Raw genomic sequence first — 15,632 nt, forward strand, 5'->3', positions numbered from 1 at the left:
TCTTGTAGTCTTTTTTTTTTTTTTTTTTTTTTTTTAATGACTGAAGATAGAGGAGAGTATTTGGTGTGTGAAAATTTGATAAAGGATACAGGATTGTTTGTACACAGTTCAGTCTTAAGTTATGAATCATAAGTTATAAATTTCATTATGGTCCATATTATGGTCCGTACATTTTCCTACTAATACCATCAGATACTGATACCTGCCATTTGGTCATGAAAGTCATCTTTAGAGAAAACTGGTCCTTAGTTTGTAATGAATCATCATAAACCTTCAGTGTTCACGGGTAAATGGTCCACTTTATGATGATTCATTTACACTTTCAAATCCTGTCCATATTACCATATCGTATCATAGTCAGTAACATAGATCCCAAAATATGCTTCAGTAATGCAAATGTTTACACAGATTATCAGCATACCTTTAGCTCGCCTATCACCAAACATTTACACCACCTCCATGAAGACACTTTTGTCATCCTAATTAAAAAGTCACTACATTGTTCTTCTATTCTCTCCAACCGTAGGAATGTCAAAAGATAATTGTATAAGATATTACTACACACAAATTATATAATAAAAGAAAGTTAAATTGAAATTAAGTTATCATAATTTAGGTTAAAGCTATCAGTAATAATTGTAGCATTTTTTATTTTTATAGTTTACTTGGAAACATTTTACTTTGATCTCTTGTTGTTAATATTTTGTATGATCTTTTCATTTTCAGAATTTGCTATGAATAGTATGTCTCCATTGTCTCCTGAACTCACCGAGCATTCTTCGTTGCGTGATGTTGGTGGACAAAGGTGCTGGCGAAACTTAATAGCATTTTGGTTGTTGGGCCTATGTAACAATTATGGCTATGTTGTTATGCTGAGTGCAGCTCATGATGTCCTTAGTACAGAAACAAATTATGTAAGTCATTTTTTGAGGTGCTAGTAGAATAAGCTTAATATCTTGTAACTTATGGAAAGTTTGGAATGAAATACTGTAAACCTGCATAAGAGTTGTATTTGAGGGTCATTTCATATCTTCCAATAAAGCAGCAGTAAGGCAGCAGTAATATAAATCCACTGTATGCATTTGAAGGTCACTGAAATGTCCTTGTTAATGCTAGCACCAGATTGAGTTTGGGCTGAGAAGCTAATGGTAAGTGACAAACGAAAGATAAGTATATAAAAATTTTGTTCATCTGCAAGTTGTGTTGTAAAATTTGGAACACTATCAACACATCCGGTTTTGTGTACAAAATTTGTGCTGAGTCCAATGCCTGTCTTCTGATAAGCACATTTTTTTATATTTTTTTTTTTTTACAATTTGTTTTACGTTGAACCGACACAAGTAGGTCTTATGGCGACGATGGGATATGAAAGCCCTATGAGTGGGAAGGAAGCGACCATGGCCTTAATTAAGGTACAGCCCCCCAGCATTTGCTTGGTGTGAAAATGGGTAACCATGGAAAACCATCTTCAGGGTTGCTGACACTGGGACTCGAACCCACTATCTCCAGAATGCAAGCTCACAGCTGTGCACCCCTAACTGCACGGCCAACTCGCCCGGTGATAAGCACATTTTGAAACAACCACGGGTCCCTCTGTGTGAGCAGATATGGGGCATCCACACTGTGACAGTTCAATAGTTGCTATCTGTCTATGTTTGAAGGCCTCATCAGTTTGATATGGCAAAAGCACTATTACCCAGTGCTTCTTTTAGCTCTGCTTGATGCTGGTGTGCATTTCTGCCGCAGAGAACTGCAGCTTTTGCGTATGGCTGCTGTTCTGCTTTACTTACATATCCATCTCAGAGCACAACCAGTACCACACTAACTTTTTGGTGTGTTGTAAATTAGTTACCAGTTCACACAGCCACCATCAGTTGGTGGCATTTAGTAGAGTGTGACACAGGTTTTGAAACATGTATACTGGACATACTGGGTTCTCACATGTTCGGATGTGTGAAATGATCTAACACATAATCAATCTAAAATTTGGTTGCTGAAGCCTACAGTCTTTGATTGAATTATGAACTGGACAATTCAAAATATATACTAATTTTCACTAGGTATGTTGTACGTGTTTGAAATATTAAAATAGTGCTGTAAATTTGGTATGAATAACATGAAATGAAGGACTTTCACATCAAATATAATTGAAATTAGTGTATATTTCCACTAAATTGGGAGTGAAGGACAGGTCTCTGTTAGTGTAGAAGCATGAGAATTACTTGAGAACATAAATGGAAACAGGTAAATCTGATGAAAATTACTACTGTATAACAACAAATTTTGTTATCAGGTACCTGAGTGTTTCATGTGGAACAGACAATAACACATTCCTGTCTACTGGAGCATGTAGCAGTGATGGAGTTGGCCACATAGTATGTGTTGCATAATAAGCGTGTATTTAATGATTGTGATTCAAGCCCTACCACTGGCCCTGGATATGTTTTCTCAGTTTAACACTAGGCATATAAGACAGCCTTGTAACTGGAGAATACCTAGTATAAAGGAATAAAATATTGACATTTTCACACTTGTGTATGGAAATTAAAGTACTAAAATTATTTAATGAGAATTATTGTGGTCTCATTCTTTGTTACTTGTGAAGTACCAAGTTTCCCTTGTGCAGAGATAATTTTTTTGTAAGTTGCTTTACGTCGCACCGACACAGATCGGTCTCATGGTGACGATGGGACAGGAAAGGACCAGGAGTGTGAAGGAAGCGGCCGTGGCCTTAATTAAGGCACAGCCCCAACATTTGCCTGGTGTGAAAATGGGAAACCACGGAAAACCATCTTCAGGGCTGCTGACAGTGGGGTTTGAACCTACTATCTCCTAAATACTGGATACTGGCCGCAGTTAAGCGACTGCAGCTATCAAGCTTGGTGCAGAGATAATTTACGAGATAAATTGATATAGTTAGTGTCCCTCAGATTTTTTTTGTGAGTACCGCATAATTGATGGGTTTCTGGGAGTATTTATATTTCCCAGCTTCAGTTTGATATTCCTTTTTGTGCTGTAGTGTTGTAACAGAGTATGTAAACTGTAGAAATTTCACTTAATGCTCTAATTACTACCACCACAACATATATTCCATACTTTAGCTATCTGCAGTTTTCTTTTATGCCTAAGCTACATTGAAATCTTAATATGAAAAGTGAAAATTCAATTTGTTCTTTATTTTTTTTTTTTTTTTTTTTTTTATGAATTTAAATTTCATTTTTCAAGTTTTTCCACATGATTCAATTCCTCAACTGAATTTGAACTAGCTGTTAATCCTCATCTTGTCTATTGTATTTCAGACAGAGGGGCAAAATACTACTCATACAGTGAAGAATTCCACACGTGATTGCAATCCACTGTCTACAGGAGCTATTTTACTTGCTGATATTCTGCCATCTCTGCTTGTTAAACTAGTTGCACCATTCCTTCCACTTTTTGTTCAGTGAGTATGGCACTAACATCTACTTATCCGGTATGGTGTTGTCCTCCTTCTTTTAAGGATTTTATACTGCATGTGGTTTGTGTTCAGATTGCTGGTGTATTTTTAATTTTTTTAAAAAATTTGTGTGGCTATTTCTAGCTGAGTGCAGCCCTTGTAAGGCAGACCCTTCGATGAGGGTGGGCGGCATCTGCCATTTGTAGGGCACTGCGTGTTATTGTGGTGGAGGATAGTGTTATGTGTGGTGTGTGAGTTGCAGGGATGTTGGGGACAGCACGAACACCCAGCCCCCGGGCCATTGGAATTAACAAATGAAGGTTAAAATCCCCGACCCGGCCAGCAATCGAACCCAGGACCCTCTGAACCGAAGGCCAGTACGCTGACCATTCAGCCAACGAGTCGGACGTGTATTTTTAATGAATATTAGAGACAATATTTTATAATATAGTACATTATTTCCTGTACTAGGCTGAGGTATACATTTTTCTTAAAGAGCCTATGTAGGCCTATGTACTATTTATTATACATAAGAAGGATGTCCTCTTTTATTGCAAATTAATCACAAAACACACCAGGCGAGTTGGCCATGCGGTTAGGGGCACGCAGCTGTGAGCTTGCATCTGGGAGATAGTGGGTTCGAACCCCACTGTAGGTAGCTCTGAAGATGGTTTTCTGTGATTTCCCATTTTCCCATGTTCACACCAGGCAAATGTTGGGGCTGTACCTAAATTAAGGCCACAGCCTCTTCCTTCCCATTCCTAGACATTTCCTATCCCATCGTTGCCATAAGACCTATCAACATTTTATGCAATGTTAGTTACATTACAAGTTACTTTTAAAAATGATACTAGTTTCGACCTAGGTCTAGATCATCATCATCCAATAACTCAAATCATACTAAAGCATCAGATATTTGTACATTTGTACATACGAATGGATGAAAACCATAACGGTATAAGCGACATTTAAAAAAAAAAAAAATGAGTTAAGTGCAGGATGTAACTCCAGGAGGATGTATCCTTTCACCAGCAAGGAGATACAAATGATAGCGGTAATATTCTGTGCTCTAGTGATGGGTGGTATAACTACAAATAGCATGCTTTATATGAGTGGTGACGATGTTTAAATGCCTTTTACTCTGAATGGCCAAAATGCTACTTATACTGTTATGGTTTTCATCCATTCATATGTACTGTAACCGGAAATATTGTTCAAGTCGGCTAGCTAGGCATAAGACTGACACAGGGTGTGTCCGGTTCCTATCTGAAGCATTACAGAGCGGAGAGGTTGGCATGAAATAAGTATAATGGAATCTCTTTAAATGGCTGAAGAGTTTGTTCACAAAATAAATGTTAAATTCCACATCACCTCAGTACAGAAGCTTTTGTGAGTGTCCTCTTTGGTCTGGGCTGATACTGTACACTGCAGTTCTGATATTGCTCGTTCACCCCTGCATCACCTTCGGATGGAGGTCTGGAAGTTCTCAAAATTCTAGAAGATCTTGAAGTTCTTGAAATTCTAGAAGGTCCAGAAGCTCTTGTAGATGGGGAAATAGAACACGGCAATGCACTTATGCCCGAAATGTACTCGTTTGACCTCTGCACAGACATAGTTATCAGTAGTAATGGTTTCAGAATAAATCACTAGCTACAACAGAATGTCACTAAAATCTGATCGCACTTAAAAACTTTTAGAGTAAATGTTATTAAAGTTACCGGGCGAGTTGGCCATGCAGTTAGGAGCGCGCAGCTGTGAGCTTGCATCCAGGAGAACCCCACTGTCGGCAGCCCTGAAGATGGTTTTCCGTGGTTTTCCATTTTCACACCAAGCAAATGCTGGGGCTGTACCTTAATTAAGGCCACGGCCGCTTCCTTCCCATTCCTACACCTTTCCCGTCCCATCGTCGCCATAAGACCTATCTGTGTCGGTGCGGCATGAAGCAAAATAGCAAAAAAAAAAAAAAAAGTTATTAAAGTTGGACACACAAATGCATTTCATCAAATGTGTAATGTGATTGAACTCGTAATGCAAAATAGAATTCAACTTGTGATGCAATCAGCCACTTAGGAAAGAACAGAAAGTATGTCACTTTTCACTATCAAGAGTTTTCAAAATCGACTGAAGAATAACGTAAAATAAAGTACTCCCCTCGTGATTATTTGTAAGTTTACACAGTTTGTAATTGGAATTAATCACTGTAATAAATTGTAAATAAAGCTTTCATCTTGTGAATTTAGTCCCGTTCACTTCACTTGATTATAAACGGAAATATTGTAATGCAAGCATAGTCTATTCGAGAACAGTCCTTGGTTCGATCTATTTACAGGTACAAGAATGCGAGAAATATCTTTTGTGCGTAAAACACAAGTCGTGGATTTAGTCCCGTTCACTTTACTTGATTATAAACAGAAATGGTTAATGCAAGCATAGTCTGTTCGAGAACAATCCTTGATCTACAAGTTCTATCTTAAGAATGCGAAAAATGTCTATGTTACCGGTACGTAAAACACGAGTTTAAGGAATCACAAGTCGTGACAAAGTCCTACTTAGAATGCTAGTCACTTGAGAAATTGTAAGTTCGATCGTAAATTTTCACTCGGGTAAACATGTCAATCACTTGGAAAAGAAATAGATGAACAGTTTGAAATTTACTGTCAGAAAAATTCCTATCACCTTTGGATTTGTACACTGAGTTATATTCAGTCACTTGGGAAAATGTTGCACTCGTGAGAGAAATAAATACAAGTTTTCATTATACTTGAGTTGGTCACTAAATAGTTAATCACTTGGAATACACGTAAAATTAACATGTCTTAATTCGCAGTGGAACTTCTGTATCACACGGCTCGGTGTTGAAATTTCTAAGTCTGATACAAGCGACGTAAAGTTAAAGTTTTTATCACGCAGACTTTTCAAACACTCAACGAGAATCAAACTCGTAACTCACATCACGGCGGTGTATAACCACCAGCCGACCGTCCGGTCTCGACTGTGGCACATAGTTGACTAACTTGACATGCAAATATGTTCCCCTTTTATACAAGATTCTAGAGAATTGAGGCTATTCTATCTTATTAAATACCTCCCTTAAACCGTTGGATTTCCTTCAAACTTAAGGACGATGATGGCGAAAATTTGGTCGACACCATGACATTGTTCATTGAATCATACTCTAATCAAAAAAAAAAAAAAGAGTTATTAATGATATAACATTTAGAATGTTCTCCCAGCTGACGTAACTTGGCCTTGACTGAGATGCAAGACGTGACGTCACACGCTCTACGCTGCTCGCACCTGACGTGCTTGTAGCTGAATGGGTGTTGGCGGATGGCGCGGAACTTGACTTTAAACATCGAGAACTGTGTTTTGGACCAGCATTTCTGGTACAGTACATTGTACATTTGTACATTGTTTTTTGGACTATTTGATGCTTTTGTATAGTTTGAGTTATTGGCTGATGATGACCTTGACCTTGGTCGAAACTAGTACCATTTTTAAAAGTAACTAGTAATGTTACTCACATTGCATAAAACATTGTATTGAAAAGGTGGAACTGTTAATAATTTATTTAAATATCATTGTGATCAAAGTTCAGTACGGACCAATCAGCATGAATTTTATAGCCTATTCTACAATAAGACCTATCTGAGTCAGTGCGATGTAAAGCAAATTTTTTTTTTTGAAAACACTGAACACCCTGTTTTCTCAAGTTACGTTGATTGAGAATTAAAAATTAATTAAGGAAAAAATCTTAAAAACAGTTGCCAGAAACTATTCCTTTTGCATTTTGATTAATCTTGAGTTGGCCAATAACTTGCTGTAAACACGGTGTATTTTTTCAGAACATGAGCTAACAGCAAAAGTGCTACAGTACACTTTTACGTGTTTTTCAAAATCTAACTGTCTTCTCTGAGAATGAATTCAAGTTTCAGTTTCTTCTGTTAAATTTCACTATTGTTGAATATGTGTTTCAAATTATAGATACCGTACTTTTTCTATTTGTTTTACGTCGCTCTGACACAGATTGGTCTTACGGCGACGATGGATAGGAAGGGCCTAGGAATAGGAAGGAAGCGACTGTGGCGTTAATTAAGGTACAGCCCCAGCATTTGCCTGGTGTGAAGATGGGAAACCACGGAAAACCATCTTCAGGGCTGCCAACAGTGGGGTTCAAACCCACTATCTCCCAGATGCAAGCTCACAGCTGCGCGCTCCTAACCGCACGGCCAACTCGCCCGGTAGATACCGTGCTTATAAATTTACAAATGTGCTTTGCCATGGAAATATCTACTAACCTATGAACTAGGCATTTTTAGACATTACAAAAGGTGCAGATTTCGAAATCCCTACGCATTAAAAATGAATTTTATATTTCCAGTAATATCAAAATATGTAAAAATCTCATATATAGTGGTGAAAAATGAAGGACATCATTTTGTTACTCATATATATATATTTTAATATTTCTTCTGCTGCATTTGCTCTGGATTTCAAATTTAGGAATTTCCATCCAAATTACTCATTTCATTGATTTTCTTAAAATCAGAGTAGTTAAGCAAAGTCTTTCCTTGAAACTGTTAGCAGACTGAGCAATTCTAAAACTTCAAGTTCCTATTTATTGTGTCATTTAATTTGTAAATGGAATGGTATTGTTGAGTGGTTGAGATACAGTGATGAACTCTTATCCATTTTTGAAAAGACTATTCTCTTCCTTAAAAATTAATTCAAGTTTCGGTTTACTCTGTTAAATTTCAGGATTTATTTCAAAGGAAACTGTATTGAGTAATTATTTGTTCATCACATAATGGCTATCAAACACTGGTTTGCTCTCATTGAAATATTTTTTTTTGTTCAAATCAATATCATGACGGATTTATTAAGAGTATTAATGCCCAAGTAGGTAAGCTAACAAGAGCAAAATATATACGCACAGCAAACAGATGGAGAGCAGCGACTTACCATGTAAGCACATGAAGATAGAGACACACAAATCCAAAACTTTCAGCTGCAGCCTGAGTGTGTCAGCCTGCTTAGGGTAGGAGGCAATACCCTCCCATACTCCATATCATTTCCTTTATTTTTATAATTGTATTAAATTTTCACTTTAACTGTACAATAATATTATCAATACCAATTTAAGGCATTTTCTCAAACTGATAGATTTGCATTAACATTCACTGTCATTTATAAGAGTAGTATATTTTATATGAATTCTGAAACTTGATATTTTATATAAGGTTGGATAGTGAAGTCCTTCATTCCATTATACATTCCCTTCACTGGGCTTTCTTAATGCAAAGCTTGTGCTCATTTATAGAAACAAAAATGATATTTACATAATAATTACCTGTATATTATTGGATTTATATCACACTAAAGACTTATACAGTTTTACTATTCAGTATTGATATTTAGTACTCCGGTGTTAGTAAACTAATCTTCTAATAACTATGTTATAATGTTGATATGAAATAAGAATATTTCACCGTGAAAACTTTTAACGAGAGTGAAGCATAATCCTTTACGATGAATTGACTTTCATTCAATAAATTTTCACTTTGCCTAGCTGATCTTTCCTACCTTTCTCTGATAATAATAATAATAATTTCGTGTGGCTATTTCTAGCCGAGTGCAGCCCTTGTAAGGCAGACCTTCCGATGAGGGTGGACGGCATCTGCCATGTGTAGGTAACTGCATGTTATTGCGGTGGAGGATAGTGTTGTGTATGGTGTGTGAGTTGCAGGGATGTTGGAGACACCACAAACACCCAGGCCCCAGGCCAGTGGAATTAACCAATGAGGGTTAAAATCTCTGACCCGGCCAGGAATCGAACCCGGGACACTCTGAACCAAACGCCAGTACGCTGACCATTCAGCCAATGAGTCGGACAATATGGTCACTAATCTATATATATAAAATAACATGTACCGACCGAACGACCTACCGACTCTGAACCGAAGGCCAGTACGCTGACCTTTCAGCCAATGAGTCGGACAATATGGTCACTAATCTATATATATAAAATAACATGTACCGACCGACCGACAAATTCTATCTCCACAGACGAATGGTTTCTTTCACAAGTCCCTACTCAACGTTTGACACAGTTATATTCAATTCATGTTTAATGTTTATCATCTGGCATTATGTTGCAGCTGGAAAAAATTTACAACATTCATTTCCAGTATTTTATCTTGTTTCATGACATCACACTTTAAATCTAACCTAAGCCTAGCCATTATTAATACTTGGATAACCCTAATAATCTAGTACAAACCAAAAGTAACTTGCCGTATAATGTAAGCCGATTACGATGTCATATCTTGTCATAACATATCATAAAGTTTGTGCACCCTCACAAACAAAACAACCATCACTACCACCACTCTATATTTTGGACAACCCTGAAATCGGCTAACCTCGCTCATTATACTCTAACTTTAGGGTTTCAGATATACATTACAATCTCAATTAAACAAATTCACAACAACCTACACGTTATTCCCGGATGAAAATTTCAACTAGATTCCGTAGTTATTTATCTCCGTCTCCAAGAATGCAATTTCATTTTTAACACGTAGCACGCGCCCATCCCCGTTACTTCGAGCGGTGAACTCCGATCATCGGGTGGCCCTGGACACAAACCACCCTCGCTGTCAGTTTCGACATGAAACATACATCTGCCGTCATACATGTCTGGCTTCAAAGAATGAACCCCTTTGATTTCGCAAAATAGAACAAAATATGATAAATATGCAGATAGATTTACTTTTAAATGTCCCACAATAATTGTACACATCGTAAATTAATACCGGCGCAGATTCTCGTACTCATCTTTCCATCCCAAACATTATAAAATCTTCCTTGGGCTCCCACAAGTCCCGGCATCATCTACAGGTTTCCAATCACCTGATTCGCAAATCCTATCTCAACTCATATGATAAATCTAACATCTGTTTCTCAAACTCGACGACTTTCACTGACAAAAGGACAGGAATTTTAAAAATCCTTACTAGAATCCACGACACCTAATAACTCACAATACTTTAATAATGAACAACTTCGCATAAAATGATATATTTTAAAACTGGATTTTCATGAAAATGACTGACAAATTTACTGTTATTATTGTCACTCAGACACGGTTTGAACGGACATAGAATACGTTACACTTCGTGACAAATTCACCGATCGGCATTACTCAACACTACGTACAGCGCTTCCATCCGATTGAAAATGGGTAACCACAGATTCCTTTTGCACCAATTCCATCAAAATTCCAACTGAAAATTTTACGTCGAATAAACATCTTAATTTGACATCACAAAATATGAGCAATAAAATACAGGAAAATGACGGTCTACTTTGGACGTGATATCACTTTGAAACCCTCATTAGTAACTTATACAACATTACACGGCACTCGCAATACTTTAAAAATTTATCCAAGCAGAAAACAAAACAGATGACCTTTTTCGTCATATTCTGACATTCTCAAAGAAACAATATGAGTGACCAACTGCGTCATAAATACCCACTTCAAATACATATAAGTTTGACATCATGAAACAAGATATAGTAGGCATTAAGATGGCATGTCACCTACCTTAAGTCACGCCAGCGTTCATCTTTGTTCTCACCTGCGACCCTTTTTCATTTATTTAGCCATTTTTACATTTTTGGCTGTACATTGCATTTTTCTTCCTTTTCCTGGAAATAAAGCATTAAAAAAAAAAAGAAATGCCCTTCACTTGTTGATCTTGTTGATCGCACTCGACTGAAAGTATTTATTACCCGCACACAAATTACTTTCCTTACCACACACAAATTTATAAATAATTCTTCGGTATCTTCACCGTCCTTTTTATACAGTTACTTCTGCTCAAAGAAAAACTGTCTCCACATGGAGTCAAGACCCCAGCCGCATCGGCTAAAATCTGTTGGTTGGACTTAGTCTACTTGTCGATCGCTTTACAGAGCAGTTCAACCCTCTGTCTTCAGCATCACGATACAAAATGCAGGGGTTTCAACATGGCGTCCGTTCTATATTTATAGACAGTAACCTCTCTCTCCAGGCATTTTCCCTATGCCGCCAAGAAAATTTGCGTAACTTTTTCGACTTAAATGAACTGTATTTAAAAGAGTTTTTGATGTAACCACATACTTGCTACATTGCTAACAGTAGTGTTCCTGGGCATTTAAAATTTATTCCTATTAAATTAACTGGTTAAATGACCTCATTTGATAGGCACTATTTTTTTCTCAACTTAGCGTGGGTAAGCTAGACACGCGCGTCCATCTGAAATAATACACAGAAATGGCTTAGCAGTCTCAAATCTGTCTTACTAAAGACCAATTGTCCTATAGATAAATACAGGACCCTCATTATATTGCATTCACCACTAATTCTTTCATTTAATTATATTTATCCAACATAAACTTTCTTCCGCATCCTTCCACTGCCGACACGTGCGGGTGATGTCACATCTCAGAGCGTGGGACGGAAAGTAGCTACCTCCTTGCCACATTCAAAATGTTCAAGCTCCTCATCACAATTGACATGGGGCCTCATGTAGTAACTTTCATACTTAAAATTCTTAGGGCACAAAGGACATGGGTTCAATATCTCAAAACTTTTAAAGTTTGCAGATGTAAAAATTGGTATTTAGAATCCCCTTTAAAAATAAAGAAACGTATATTTTTTTGTTTTTGGAAAATCCCAATAGGAGGGGGTGAAAAAGGGCGAAAAAGGGGTTGAATGCCTTAAATGAGGATACTTATAAACAGAAAAGTAATATATTACAGACCTGAAAATTGGTATTTGGGATCTTCTTTGAAAATAAAGAAAAACATTTTTTTTGTTTTTGTTTTTGGAAAATCCAATTAATGGGGGTTAAACAGAAATGACAAATTGGGGTGAATTTTTAGAAAGACTATATCTACAGTATATCTCAGAAACATTGAATGTTACAGACGTAAAAATTGGTGTTTGGAATCTCCTGTAAAAGTAAACAAACATAGGTGATTTGTTTTTGGTAACTCCACTTAAGGGGCACTAAGAAGGGGGTGAAATTTTAAAATGAGCATTTCTACAGTATATCTCAAAAACTTAACATGTTACCGAAGAGAAAAATAGTATTTTTGTATCTCTATTAAAGAAAGAAACATGTATTTTTTTGTTTTCTGAAAAACCACTTGGGTGGAGGGGTAAAAGTGACGGAAAATGGTGATGAATTCTTTTAATTGGGATACTGATATCTCAAAAGCTGAAGATGTTACAGACGTGAAATCTGGTATTTGGAATTTCCTTTAAAAATAAAGAGATATGTATTTTTTTTTTTTGGAAATCCACCTAAGGGGGGGGGGGGAAATTGAAAAATTAGTTGAATTATTTGTATGAGGATACTATTATCTCAGACGTGAAAATTGTTGTATGGAATCTGCTTTAAAATTAAAGAAACACGTATTCTTGGAAAATCCATTGAATGGAGGTGAAGGAATTGAAAAATGAATTGAATTAATTGTATGAGGATACTTACATCTAATAAAAACTAAAGTTGTTACAGACGTGAAAATTGGTATTTGGATCTCCTTTAAAAACAAAAGAAAAAAGCGTTTTTGGGGGGAAATCATCTTGGGGACCGGGGGTGAAAAGGAGTTGAATTCCTTTTATGAGGATACATATCTCAAAAACTGAAGATGTTAGAATCATGATAATTGTTATTTAGGAGATCCTTTACTATTAAAGAAACAAGTATTTTTTGCCAGAAAATTCATGTAGGGGGGGGGGGGTGAAAGAAAGGGAAAAAAAGTTAATTCTCTATATGGGGATACTTATATCTCAGAACTGAAGGTAACAGACTTGAACATTGGTATTTGGAATCTCCTCTAAACATAAAGAAACACGCCTTCTTTTTTTGGGGAGGGGGTAAATCAACTTAATGGTGGTGGGGTAAAAAAGCAGTTGAAACCAATTCATTTTACTGTTCATAATGTACTTATTCTGATCGTAAAATGATCATTTTTAATCTTTCCTGGGTTCGTTTTCAAGAGCCATCTTTTCCTTTGTAGAACATAAAGTTAGATTACAGTAGATTCTCCTGGCATTTAAATAAAAATTTAAACACATTTGAAATAAACGATAGAAATTATATTGACCGTGCAATTGTTCACCTCTATAATAAGGTCAATAATGCACGGAAGTATATCATTTGTGTCACCAGAAATCTCGCGCACTTGCCTACGCACGACGATGGTGCTGGTCACATTGTCAGCAATGAGAATGGCAGCAGATGTAATTTACCGCCAAGTAGCAGTCTTGCATCTTGCTGTGGGGTCCAGAACATCGATAATAATAATAATAATGTTAATTGTCTGGACCGTCGTCAAAATGTGCGGACCGTGCTGGAAATGGGTCCTGGCCGGATAATGACTACGATTGCAGTCTGGCCGCGGGTTCAGTACCGCCAAGGTACCCAAGACGACACCACGCCGGATCTCCTCAAGGATTTGATCCATATTCAAAATTATTGATGATTCAGAAAGCGAGTGAATTACTTTGCCATATCTAGCTTTTGTCTTTTCTTGTTGAGTATATTGACAGTCTGCTACAGTCAATCTCAAAGTCTCATTATCTGTGATACATGCTTATAGCCTAAAAGTCTGTGTTCAAATCTCAAGCAAAGGATTGAGGATGAATTTGTTGGTTTAAGGACAAGCAGCATTTTGAGCAAGCCGTTGCAGCCTGCTGAGAAATAATGCAATATGCTCAATGAATTTCTGAGCTTCTACAAAAATACATTACATTATCTTGACAAGTGTATTGATTTTAATTAAGATGATCTAAATGGGGTGCCTAAACTTAGTCTCCAGTCATCATCATTGCAGTATGAAGACCTTAAATATGCTGCTGAGGTGTTTAAAATAGACATCATCTTAAATTTAGATAAAATTTAGGAATTTTTCACTCTGAAACATTTTCTTACTCAGGAGGGCACAAATTTAAAAGCGGAACTCAATGCTGGTAATCACCGTGTGGTACTAATTGAACTTGCAAAACCACAGGAAATTATAAACAGTTCAAAGTTGGTAACTTTTTTATTTAGCATTCCAGGCTCCAATGCCCATGTTGACTGTAAAGTGGACAGATTGCAGAAATAGGTCCAGTGTGTGTCTGTGCAGTGTGTCACATCACAGTTAACTTCAATATGAATAGCAAAGAATTTTTTATGCATATTCAGAATAACAAAATGTTCCTGAAAGAAGTAAAATCTGTGTGCAGATCATTAATGTTGCATGATGTGTGAAAATTTAGTAAAGGATTTATAGTATCTACTATGCTTTTACTTTCTTCTGGTATTATGTCTTTGCTTCCTCAGTTAATTTACCCTAATTTTGCTGTAAAAATGTTGTGATCAAGAATTTTTCCAACATTTGTTTTCCAAAGTTTGACAATGCTAGTTCTGGGTATATGTTGTTTAAATTTATATTCCAATTTTTCTTTTACTTCCACATCTGTTAATTTAATTTCCATACTTTTATTTTCCTCTCTCTTGTTTCTTCCATTTTCACTATTTACCCTAGTTTTATATACGTTACTACCTATGCTAATGTCTCCATCAAAGGCTACTCTGGCAATGCTCTTACATCTAACACTGTCTAAAATGTGCCCTTTCCACCAAGAAATAATCAATTACTGTCTTTGTCCTGCTTCCTGATCTGTATCTTGTAATCTTACTTCTATTCTTCTTCCTGAACTACATATTGCCTGCATTTAATCCATTTCTCACACAAAATTCCACCAACTTTTCTACATTTCCATTCCTCTTTCCATATCCAAAGGGTGAATTACTTCTTCATTTCCTTTTCAGTCACATCCCACCATTGCATTAATGTCTCCCAAGACAGTTACTTCCCCATCTTTTATTTCTCCCTCCAGTGTCTCCAGGAATTTATCCATATCTTCTTCTTTGCATCCAGTCTGGAATGTATACACTTTACCATTTCTCTGTTCTTAACTGTATCTTTAGTTTTTCTACACTTATGTTATTTATATACTCATCTAAGACCTTGTTGGTTATTATTCCCACACCATTCTATATATGTTTAGATAAAAAAATCCACAGTTTTGAGCCTGAGTAGCTGAAGTTTTTTCCACAGTTCTGATACTATTGTACTAAAGGATTAACAGTTG

The 15,632-nt window shown here is 36.6% G+C and overlaps 1 protein-coding gene across 10 annotated transcripts in view; it reads left to right on the forward strand.

Annotated features, from left to right (window-relative positions):
- The window catches only part of Cln3 (CLN3 lysosomal/endosomal transmembrane protein, battenin), a 514,530-nt gene that overhangs the window by 175,509 nt on the left and 323,389 nt on the right, over nt 1–15,632 (forward strand). For all 10 annotated transcript variants that reach the window (XM_068226355.1, XM_067141800.2, XM_067141802.2 and 7 more), the window contains 2 exons: nt 727–914; nt 3,300–3,442. In XM_068226355.1, coding sequence (XP_068082456.1) covers nt 727–914; nt 3,300–3,442 — 331 coding nt within the window. The remainder of the gene's footprint in view (nt 1–726; nt 915–3,299; nt 3,443–15,632) is intronic.

This window comes from Anabrus simplex, chromosome 2, assembly GCF_040414725.1.
Source record: "Anabrus simplex isolate iqAnaSimp1 chromosome 2, ASM4041472v1, whole genome shotgun sequence".
NCBI classification, from domain to species: domain Eukaryota; kingdom Metazoa; phylum Arthropoda; class Insecta; order Orthoptera; family Tettigoniidae; genus Anabrus; species Anabrus simplex.